At 42.4% G+C, this 12,218-nt stretch overlaps 1 protein-coding gene across 2 annotated transcripts in view; it reads right to left on the reverse strand.

Annotated features, from left to right (window-relative positions):
• UNC5C (unc-5 netrin receptor C) overlaps nucleotides 1-12,218 on the reverse strand; it is a 369,308-nt gene that overhangs the window by 23,851 nt on the left and 333,239 nt on the right. For both annotated transcript variants that reach the window (XM_036269940.1, XM_036269932.1), the window contains 2 exons: nucleotides 4,062-4,230; nucleotides 858-1,091 (listed from right to left, as the gene is read on the reverse strand). In XM_036269940.1, coding sequence (XP_036125833.1) covers nucleotides 858-1,091; nucleotides 4,062-4,230 — 403 coding nt within the window. The remainder of the gene's footprint in view (nucleotides 1-857; nucleotides 1,092-4,061; nucleotides 4,231-12,218) is intronic.

The following is a 12,218-nucleotide window of genomic DNA, read 5'->3' on the forward strand; positions in this document are numbered from 1 at the left end:
AATAAAACTCCCATCCGTCATTCTAATATGCTGTACAGAGTCTGTATTTACTGTTCCCTCTGTGTTTCTTCATGCTGTTCCCTTCACCTAGAAATCTTGTATTTTTTCCCATTATTGCTGGCTGCACCATATTTTCCATTTGGGCCAATGTCAAATGTTAGCTTCTTCTCAGATTTCCTTAAAATAATAGGATGCCTCCCTCTCGTAAACTTCCATAGAACTATGCATCGTAGCATTTATCACACTCTGACTTGCCTCCTAGTCTTTGGCATAATTCCTTTACTCCTCCTTCTAGGTTGTAACTTCTTCAACGGCACTTGCTATATCCTTTAAAGCTTCAAAAAGGATGAAAGTGAACAGCAATAATAGCATCAGGTATTAAGCTCGTTTATTCTGCAAAGCAGCAGCCCTGTTGTCAAATGCTAACCCTCTTCCTTGCAGTCCTCGTAAAAAGAATGGGAAAGCATACAGATGCAGTAGCACACAAGAGGAACATACAGTGTGAGCAATTATGCCAATTCCTTTTATAGGAAGAACACAGCCGAGATAAACATGGAAGCAAATTATTTACCATCCACAGTCTCGTTGCCAAATTCTCCCTTCTAAATTTTTCATTAAAGGAAATCAAGGAAGGTAAACAAAAGTAGCCCTTGGGGGAATCAGCATAATCAAAACAGCTCATCTATCAGCATGGCCTCAGAGAGATGTCCCATTTTTTAAAAATGGTATCTCTTGGGGCTAAACACTTATGTCCACGCCATGGGGCACACACACACACACATTTCCTCTGGGTGTGCACCCCAAACCCTGGCTTTGGTGTGAAGGTGAAAAGGACGAGCCAGGCGGGAGCCACTTACCTTCAGGGCATCTTGGGTGTCATCCAGACAGTAGACTCGGACGCTGTACTCTAGGGAGGAGCAGCAGAGTGGCCCGAAGATGGCCAGCTTCAGGCGCTTGGCGGCCGCTTTGGTGACGGACTGCCCCGCCAGGGCGTAGGTGCCGAGGTTCTCCGTGAGCAGGTGGCAGGCCTCGGCGTCCAGCTGAATGTAGCAGGGGGTGGTGAAGTTCTCCTCGCCCACCACCACCACGTCCTGCGGGACAAAAGGCAGGGGCCGTGGCTGAGCCCCCGGGTCCTGCCGGCAGCCCTCATGGTGACCGATGGTGGCAAATGCAGCAGGACCTCACCACCTGAGTTCTGCTTATTACTTTTCCTGCTCTTTTTTCTTTCTCAGGCTTTATTATACCTCTGTTTCCATCCTTCATCATGATCTCCCTTACTTCCCCTGCCTTTATACTACTTATAATCTTTATTTAGATGCCATTTATTGAACATGTTTGGATCCTCTGACAACCTCCAGAACATTCCAAAACAAATTCATGAATCATCCTTTTGACTTCAGTGTAGTTATGTTTATTATCTGTTTATGAGAACTTAATGTTTTACTCTCTAAATTTCTTATGGAAAAGAAAAGTACTATTTTATTTCAATGTCATTATAACCTAGTGGTGTTTCTTTTTTTTTTCTTTTCCCCTCCCTACAAATCTAGGAGTTTGAAAAGAATTAGAGAAATTAAGGAATTATGCAATACCAGTCTACTGTTTCTCCCAAACTCACCTACTAGTTACTTTCCAAAGCAACGAGCTACTTTTCCTCAATAACCTGGCCTACTGGACTTACAGATAGCACAGTATGGACAACTCCATGCCTTTAAGGCCATTTTCTGTGTTATTTTTCATGTAAGCCTTTAAACAATCTATCCTTAGATTCTGTAAATATTTATCAAGAAATAAAAATAAGTGGAAGTGATGAGTTTTGTAAAAATAGTTACTAACTTAATTAGATTTTGATTTGTCCAAATGACTCAGGCCACAGAAGAAATCATCTGAAAGACCAACCGCAGAATCCATAAATCAAGGGTCAAAATTCTACGTACTTCCCAGGGCATCCAGAGAATGTGTGGAGCAGGATGGGCAGAAGACAATAAGGAGCGGTGGAGACTGTGGTAAAGCAGAGCACAGACCTGTCTAAAGAGTTCAGCTGCCTCTTGGCTTCAGCCCATCGCAGCTTTTGCAGAAATGCAGGCCCAGTGAGCACACAGTCTTAATAAACGAAAAGCTGGAAGTTTAGGTTTTTATGTGAAATCTTCCTATTTTTAATTAATTCAAATCTAAAAGAAAATTTCATGCGGGAGAAATAAAATACATGTGCAGGTACGACTCACCCTCTGCATTAGGCTACTCCATCTCTACAGAGTCAGGAACTATATGTACTTTGCTTCCCACTGTATCTCAGTAGGCCTGGCTCACGTGAGCAAATGGTTATTTGTCCAGAACAATGAATGAACGTTTCACCATAAAATGAGTCCCTAGGGCTGGACAAAGATGTGAAAGGAGTAGCCCCCCCAGGTGGCCGTTTATTAGGTCTTCCAACATCATCTGAGCTCTAGCAAGAACTGTGTTGTCATAGCATCCATGAAATCGTTTCTTCAACTGAACGTGTACCCAAAGATGCAGCTCAAACTGAACCGGAAAAGAGAGATAGAAGCTCAGCACCTCCAGGTTTATTCCAGGCCCCAAAGGATACCTGGAAAGAGGCTGCTCTCTCCAGCAGGGTGAGCATAAGCCTTAATCATCATCTCATAAAGGCTTGTTACAGAATGCCTCCTAGGGGACATGGTCAAGAATAAAGATGCCCATGTCCCTGTCCCAAGTATGACTGCTCTCAGAAGCATTGTCCTGTCTTTCTTCTCCTCTCTTTCATTATTATTATTGTTATTATTACTCAAATTGTTATTATTATTCAAATTACCTAGACATAGGATACGAGGATATCAGACAGAGAATTGTGCAAACACTTTGGGGTCTCATGAGATTAAGATTTTGGAATGTTTAAACATAAATTGAAGTTAGACTTGGTGAAACCTGGTCTTAACTCAAAGTATATCCCTCGACTCCAATCTTGGACTTGCGGTCCTCTGGCCAAGAGTGATCCCCTCAGGTGCCTAAAAGGAGAACATGTCCAGGGAAGGAAATTCCAGGGACTCCGGGATGCCCGGCTGCTCTTCCAATATGACTTTTTCCTACAGTATTAGGGTCTCGACTATGTATGTATATTTTGTTCAAAAATGGTCTTTCCTAAAAGAAAAATAAATATGTAATCACAAAATATATAACATATAGATTGGATCCTTGTCTTCATAATGATTGCACAAATATGCAGGGGGAGCTTTTAAAATTACTTGCTTTTTTTTTAATATAATCAAATTCCTGAAATATGCTTTCCCGAGAATACGCTGAAGTATACTTTTTAGTGGGCTATTTTCCATTTAAAGAATACATACTGCTTATTCAAGGGATAGTAATGAAAATATACAAACTTTTATAAAGGTATCAGGTATAAAATCTTCATGGTACACATAACAAATCCTTCGGCACTGGACTGTGGGTGCTCACTGAAGGGCGCTGCTGTCAAGAATAGGATTTTCTTAAGGCATCGTCCTTAAGAAGTTGTAATGGTAAGAGCCACAAAGAAGCAAGATGCCATCAGTATTCTTCAATCTAGCGGAGCTTAGAAGACTGTTCCTGTTTTCCTAGGTTAGGTTCAGAGGAACAACATTCCCAAGACTTGTTTGCACGTAAGTGGATAACATTTTCTGAACCAGGTGCAATGCTTCTCTACCTGAACATTTAAAAATGTATATGTGTTTCCCTTCCCAAGATATGGTATGTATCTTCCAAACTGGACTCGTGTGAGACTCCTAGGTGCACCTTCTCTATGAGCTAGCTCATGCTTGCCCATCGTTTTCTGTGTCTGCCAGTCAACAAAGAAAGCTTTCAATCAACTGTCTGTCTGTCTGTCTCTCTGTCTATCTTTCCCCCATCTTGCCTCCCTCCCTTTTCTTCCCCTCTTTGTCCCCCTCTACTTTCTTTCTCTTTTATTTTGAGTGGAAGATACTATTCCATCCATGTTTTGTTTTAAAAATAAAAGCCTTTCCATGGCTGCTTCTGCTTGTCTGCAGGGATTGCTCCTGCGTTCCATCTTTATCCCCACCAAAGCTCACCTCCCACTGGCCCTGTGCTGCCTGGTTCTTGAGCTGTATCTTCCAGTCTTCGGTGTTGGGATCTGCACAGTGATGCATAGTGAGGATGACCGGGCGGGTGAGCAGGGCTCCCGGAGGCCCACAGCTCACCACAGGGGTCAAGAGGGTCTGAGTGTCTTCCATGGGTGGCCTAGGAGGGAAGAGAATAGCATCAGTGACATTTCTGGGGTATTTAGGTGTATGACCGCTTTGAGATCTTAGATTGAAAATTGAGCAAATAATTTCTTTTTGGAATTTTCTTTGGGGGAACAGAGGTTAAGGCAGAACCAAATTAGAAGACACGCTCTTTATAGGAAGACTTTGGTCTTGCAAGACTGGAGGTCTTTATAATGACAGGCAGCGGCCGCTTGGTCCCCTTCCCTCAGATACAGGTTCGCCTTTGGTGACGTCCTCTGAATTCATGTGCAGATAATTCCAGGATGGAGGGAGAAGAAGCAGAGTCCTTATGAGGTTATATAACCATGTTTTCTCATAACACTTGTCATTGCTCTCACGGGGTTTTAGGTACTTTTGTGTATTGGAGACCTAACTTGAAAAATAATTCTAAAAAAATCACTTCAGAACAAGGACACCCTAGAGCTAAGCTTCTTCCAAATGACTTTCGGGAATAATTCAGGCTAGTATAGCAAATTTGCTCTTTCAAAAGTGGCCTGACTGAATACAGAATTGTATTTCTATAGCAATTTAAAATGAAATCTCTTTCCTTATATACTTCATACTAGAGAGTCTGGGTGGAAAAAACCTTCAATATCTAAAATCTCTATTTCTATTTTTTTCATTGCCTTAAATCTTTCCTCTAACAAGATTGTAATCAACAACAACAACAACAACAACAAGAAATGGATAAATTAGCCCCAGTTATCAGTTGGTATGGGAGGAAGTAGTCCCAAGGTGTTGAGTGGATTGCCCGAAGTCTCACAGGTAACAGTGGAGAGCTGGGACTAAAACCAATGGCTTCTTAACAGCACTTCTCAAAAACACTGTCTGATAATTAGCTTAATAAATCATTGACTCACAGAATTTTAGAGGAGGAAGGGCCCTTGGGGTCAACAAGTACCACCTTCTGTCCGAAGCAGGAGCCTGTGTTCAATATGCTGACATGTGGTTAGTGTTTTTATTTATATTTCTATCCATTGATGGGGGACGGGGGGAGAGAGAGAGAGAGAGAGAGAGAGCCATCCATTCACCAATTGGTTGCCTCCTGGATGCACCCGGACTGGAGAACATACTGCAACCCTGGTGCATCAGGACAAGGCTCCAACCAACTGAGCCACTCGGCCAGGGCTGGTTAATGCTTTGGACACATCCAAAATTGTAGTCCACTACTGCTGAGGCACATCTCTTCTATTATCAACTTAAATTTACAACACATTCCTATTAGAATGAACACAATCTCCCTTCTTGACACTTCTCTCCATATATCCTTGATCTGCTTTCTGTCTACTTAGGCATGAAAGCATTTTCAATATTTAGAAAGTGTTATTATGTCTCTAAAAAGTCTTCCATATTTCAGACCAAACATCCTCTCAATTCCTCAAGTTTTTAAACTTTGGCTAGAAAATCATGGTTTTCCAGATCTCTCCCTATAACTCTGTCTTCACTTTCATATAGATGTTTGTCAATGTCTCAATGTCTTCACTAAAGTGGGGCACCTTGAAATGAATGTAATGCTCAAGCTGGGGGGGCATTGCAGGGGGACTACTATTTTTTTTATTTGGAATACGTAGTTTTGTCAATGCCTCATGAAAGTGTTGCCTTAGATTATTCTTAATCAAGTAATTACTTATAAATATTATTTAACAGTCTTGAGTTAGGTGGGAAGATATAGATTATACGGTTAAGCATCTCCTTTATAAAATGAGGCAATAAAGCCCCAAGAAGGTTGAGTAATTTGTTAAGCTAACCACTCTATGTATTTCTAATATGAAAGGCTCTTAAGCCAAGTCTCTATAGTTTCATGGTTGCAATGATGATGGTGTTGAACCTAGATACAGAAATTTATATTTAGCTATTTAATTTCACCTTAATAGTCTCAAGAAAAATTTCAGGACATCTATTAATGCTAAGTCTTTCCTCCAAATATTGGCTCTCTTATCCAGTCTTTCATCCTTCATAAATTTGATATGCCTGCCATTTATGCATTTATGTTCTCATTCCAACCACTGATAACATTGTAATACAAGAATAGGGCGAAGACAGAGACCTTTTGAAGGACACCCCTTGAAACGTCACTGCAGTCTGACATCAATACTGTGAGTTATTTAGTTCAGCCAAATATAAGTCCATTAAAATGTACATGGACCAGTTTACATCTTTCCATTTCATTCACATGGATATTGCAAGAGACATATCAAATTCCTTTTTTAATGGCAATGCACTCGTGAAACGGATTATTCTCTAGTGTTTACCTACGGTTTATGTATTAAATACTATGTAATCCAGAAGTTAGCTTATATCTATGGCCTCATTTGACACTCAGTGAGTGATAGCAGTTGTTACTATTTTTTTTAAAAAATATGGTTGGAAGACAATTCTCCATGGGACTCTCATGTCTTTGAATGTCCCTGACTATCTTCCTAGGCAACTGCACAGCACACGTCTTGGAAGAGAAAGACAGAGCTTACGTCTGGAGCAAAGGGCAGACCTGTCTACTTGCTGTGATAAAAGACTCAGGTTCCCTAAGCCCAGGGGCCCTTTGCTTAAATGCAACACTGAGTGCACAGAGGTTGTCTGACCTTCTTTGCATCACTCTTGCGGGACTGGGGCCGAGGAAAGTGGCACCAGGATGACATACTCTGCATAGTGCTGTTGTTGTGAGTGATGAACTGTGCTTTGTCTCTGTCCAGGATTCTTGCACCATCTAGCAAGCATCTACAAAACTGGCAGCCTACTTGGTCGCTCACAAGTAAGGTTAAATCTCAGAGATTCCTTAGTTCTTAACAATTACTATAATCAGTTCTAAGGACTCAATTAATATTTGGCCTACTTTCCCCTTAATAAAACGTGGCTATCACGGCTTCCCCTCTCATTCTAAAAATTTACCAGAATCTCACCAACCCATGCTTCCCCCCACCTTCTATTCAGAAAATCAAAACAGTTTTTACTCCTTTTAGTTTTTTAATATCTCCATTCTCACTGAATAACAACACAGTTTTATTAAATCTGAAGTTATCAAAGTACTTGGAAATGCACTTATATTTGGAATCCTAAGTTACTGGCAGGTTGAGAACTCACTGCTGTCCCTCTGCCTTTCATTTTAATTTCCTCTTAACCCAGTTTTCCTTTCTGCCCGCCTGCAATTCACTCTCTTAGATCACGAGTAAAAGTTTGCTTTCATTGTGTCATAGTTAATAGTACACTATCTGCCCCGATCTTTTAAATTCTACTTTTCCTACTGGGTGCATGGGTGGGTGGGGGAGCAATGATTGCATTTTCTTGGGTACTACTACACTTACCTTTTAGTTACAAGTATACCTTGGGCATTAAACTTTTCTGAAGTATATATTTTATGTCATTTAATTTTTTAATTGAATTTACTGGGGTCAAATTAGTTAATAAAATTATATGGATTTCAGGTGTACAGATCTATAATACATCATCAGTCTATTGCATTGTGGGTTCACAGCCCCAAGTCAGTCTCCTCCCATCACCATTTATACCCCCTCTACCCCCTTCTACCTGCCCCCTCCCCTCTGTCCCTCTGATAATCCCCATACTGTTGTCTGTGTCTCTGGAGCATTAAACTTTTAAGGAAGGAAACTAAAGTGGAAACCACTTCAAGTGGTCCTTGCAATACAACTGAGGATTGGAAACATCTGTCTCTCAGTCTGCTGTCAGCAGCCGGTGCTTGAGGCAGAAGGAGGAGGGGTTCTTCTCATCACTGAGTTGGAACAGAAGGGAGGAGGCTCCCTGCTGGGCCCGGGAGCCCCAGCCCTGCTGCTCTGCAAGCAGGCCCCTGGTGTGCAACACCGAGGGCGCCCCTCCTGGAGGAGGGATAGCAAAGGCAGGAAGGGGCAGTAGGTGTCAAAAGAATTTATTAACCCAGTGAGGTGCAAGAATGTAATGAAGAGGGAAGCGGTGATGTGGCATTCTTAATAGGGAGTGAAAACAAGAAGAAATAATGATAAAAATCTATTTGTGTTTTCAAGATGAAAGTCGTGTTGGAATTGGAAACATTTCCAAACCCTCACGGAAGGAGTGACTTCCATAAGATTGACCAAAGGCTAGAATGTTTAAATTCACGTTTTCTTTAGTTATATAAAGAGATGATATTAAATTCCCCTAAACAAAAATAATAAAAATAAATATAAATAAGGCTGATTCAAGTGTTTGCAGAGACTCTTTTATATCTCGAGCTGCCAGTAGGCTCTTTGAGCAAACAGTGTGTAAATATTAATTGCAGATGATACAGAAATGAATACAAGGCAAAAATTAGCTGCGGAAGCAGCAATTATGTAGAAATTCAGTAATGAGCACCGATTAAAATTTTAAAGGCTTTTCAAAGTCCAGGGACGATAATATCATGGAAAATGCTGAGGCCTCTGGAACAAAGCTCTCAGACAGGAGTTTTCATTTCCTGTCAGGGATTTTCTCATCCTCTGCTCGCCGTTATCAGTGAGAACTTCTGCCCCGAAGTGCACCATTTACAGAACTTTCACCGCAGCAATTACGTGTTCTGCTCTCGGCACACCTGAGAGGACCTGAGTTACCTTTTATTCCAGAAGAGGAAACTGGAACCTGGAGATAGGACACACTTGCCTGAGGCCACACAGCGAGTCCCAGACAAAGCCAGAATTCAAACATAATCGTTTGGTTTTTTTTCTCATAATGGTGTATTTTGGATTGCTTCTCTGGGTTTAGGGCCTTGAGAAATTTTTTTTGCCTGTTTGTCAGAGCAGGTTCAGAACCTCTCATTGAACAGTCACTCCCTCCACCATCCTGTGTGGGGCTGCCGGGCCCTCTGCGAACACGTGTGCCTTTCTCAGGCCCCTTGGGATGACAATCCCACCCCGGGCTCAGCGCCTTTCAAAGCGGTTTCACATATAACTGGCAACTTGAAATATTACAACTCCAGGTACCTGACAGGGACGATTTAGCTCACTTGCTATCCAAAGCTTAATTCAGAAACACACACACACACACACACACACACACACACACACACACACAATGCCAACATTTCCCTGGACAGGCCAACATCTGATTAAGGCAGAACAGGTAAGTACTGTGCCCTGGACTGAATTACTGAATCCTTGAGTAATTATTTCACTTAATTTATACCCGGACCTTATACCATCTACTGACAGTGAGGGACACTAACCGAAGCAGCCCTGTGAAACTCACTGCTGTTTTGTTATAAGGATGTGGTTCATTATATTGACCCAGAGTCTTCTTCATGAGGAACCGCAGGAAAAGCCATGGAACTCCTTCCGGGAATATTTTCTCCTCATGGACACACAGATCTTATAACCGACCACGTTCCCCTTTTGAAAGCCTCGAGATAGTAAATTCATGACCCATTATCAGAAAGTACGCTGGGAACTACACCAAATATTTCATAGTCGAACTTTCATCTGACTTTAGCTTATCTTTGTAAATCTTATTTTCCCCATTTTTTCCATCCACTTATTTAAATTTTTTTCTTCCATTGAAAAGACTGCTTTCATAAATCACCTTGAAAATTTTCTTTATGAGTAGGATTTCAATAACTAGATGCTGCACAGAACAGTCAGAGAGTAAGAGCTGATAGACCTGGGCTCGTCTCCCTTCCCCTATACCTCTAGTCTCTTCCTCTCTCTCATATTCATTTTCAGATAGAGTTGGAGGGAGGGGTAGAAACAGAGAGAAACCCCGATGTGAGAGAGACACAGAGACTGGCTGCCTACCACTCGACCACAGGACTCTACCATCCTGACCAGGGACCAGGGACCAGGGACCAGGGATGAACTGCAACCGAGGTCCTGCCCTTGACCGGAATAGAATCCACGACACTTTGATCTGCAGGCCGATGCCCTAAATGCTGAGCCAAACTGGCCAGGGCCCTCTAGTCCCTTTAACAGCTGTTCCTTCAAAGGAAGAATTGAGGACTAGACTTAAAAGGAGAATACCCTGTGTTTCACGGAGAAATAATATTGTCAACTACTGTTTACGAAGTTCCAAACAACATATTAAAATAAATGGAAACTATCTACTATATAATTACCTACATAAAAGATTTTTGGCCCACTATCCTAACACATTATTATTTATATTCAGTAAATATATATAATAGTTTTAATTGCCTCACCATTAAGTCACACCTTAAGCTCTTCCTACTGGGATGTCATCCTTAATGATATATCTACCCAAAGACCATCAATGTCCTGTAGTTGACAAATGCAATACTTTTTTATTATTCCTTCTTTGCATTTTAATTTTAATAATACCTCTGTCATCCACTTCCTCCACCTTGAAACTCTATTTACCTTTGATTTGATTTTTCCCTGTTACCCTTACAAACATTCATTCTTGCATTTAAAATATTCATTTGAGGGTCATTCTACGCTAAGCACCGTGAGCAATGCAAATTCTTATCAGCCTTGTCCTTTCGTGTTCCATTTAGTTTCCCTCATCACACCCAAAATGTAAGTAGGACTATTTCCCCAAGATTGTTTCCCAGTTCTCTTCTTTCAGCTTCTGCACTTTTCCCTGGATCCCCTCACTGGCGACTCCCCATTGGGAATCCCCATGCACATTGTCCCTTTTTTTTCTTATCCTCACCGGAGGACATTTTTGCATTTATCTTCAAAAGAGTGAGAGGGACAGAGAGATAAAAACATCTATGAGAGACACATCCAGTGGTTGCCACCCCAACCGGGGCCAGGGACAAACTGCAACCGAGGTACGTGCCCTTAGTGGGAACTGAACCTGGGACTCTCTGGTCGGTGGCTGACACTCTAACTGCTGAGCCAAACCGGCCAGGGTGCACATTGTTCCACTGTCAGAATGTGTCCTGACGCCGCTCGAACTAGCTGCTGCTTCTGACCTCCCCTTGCTCTCACGCTTCTCACACTGCCTGAGGTTTGCTACCTCAGTATACGTTCTTCGGGTTTTTCAGCACTTCTAACCACGTGTGCAATACTTTTTCTTCTGAAATATATTTCTTTCATTTTTTATCCTCACCCGAGAATATTTTTACATTTATCTTCAGACAATGTGGGAGGGGGAGAGAGAGAGGAGAGAGAGAGAGAGAGAGAGAGAGAGAGAGAGAGACATCGATGTGAGAGAGACACATCGACCGCTGCCACCTGCAAGACTCCAACTGGGGCTGGGGATGAACCACAACCAAGGTACACACCCTTGACCAGAATCAAACCGGGGACTCCTTGGTCTGCAGGCTGACGCTCTAATTGCTGAGCCAAACAAGCCAGCGCTGAAATATATTTTCAATTTCCATCCTCCAGACTGAAGCCTGGTTCCGCCCTCCCTCCCCTCACAACTAGATTATTGCCACAGCCCAACCCGGCACCCAGCTTTCGGGGTGTCCTCGTCTCCCACACCAGTTCATCCCACACACTGTCACCAGATGAATCTTTAAAAAGCACTGCTATCCCTGTATCACTTGGCTGCTCAAAGACCTTCTATGCCCCCTGAAGTTCATTTAAAAAGTTCTATTTACCTTCATACTTGGAATGTCTAAATCGATCTTTTTGATCTTCTGAGAAGTACAGAATACAGAGAAAGGAAAATTAACGCTCCTTTCATGTCTTCCATTTTGCTCTTTTTTCCCCCCCCTTTTCCATTTTTCCCCCCAATAAGCAATGACGATGGGTAAAATGTTAATGTGAGTAAGGCCCATTTTTTGAAACGGCTGCTGGAAGCAAGGCAGAAAGGCCCCGGTGGGGGCCATTTAGTCGTGGAAATGCATCCACGCGGGAGAAAGGGATCTGTGGAGCAGGGGCGGTGAAATCACCGCACAGCCTTCCCGCGCCGCTCCCTTCGGACAGAGGCAGCTTGTCTCCTCTCTGCAGCTCCCTGAAGCCGCTCATCTGCCATTCGGTGCTTTCTCCGAGAGCATGTTCCGCAACGACAAGGCCCCTCCTGTCACATTCACTTTGCCACATGCAATTAAGTTCACGC

The sequence above is a fragment of the Molossus molossus genome, unplaced genomic scaffold (assembly GCF_014108415.1).
Source record: "Molossus molossus isolate mMolMol1 unplaced genomic scaffold, mMolMol1.p scaffold_m16_p_1, whole genome shotgun sequence".
In the NCBI taxonomy this organism is placed as follows: Eukaryota; Metazoa; Chordata; class Mammalia; order Chiroptera; family Molossidae; genus Molossus; species Molossus molossus.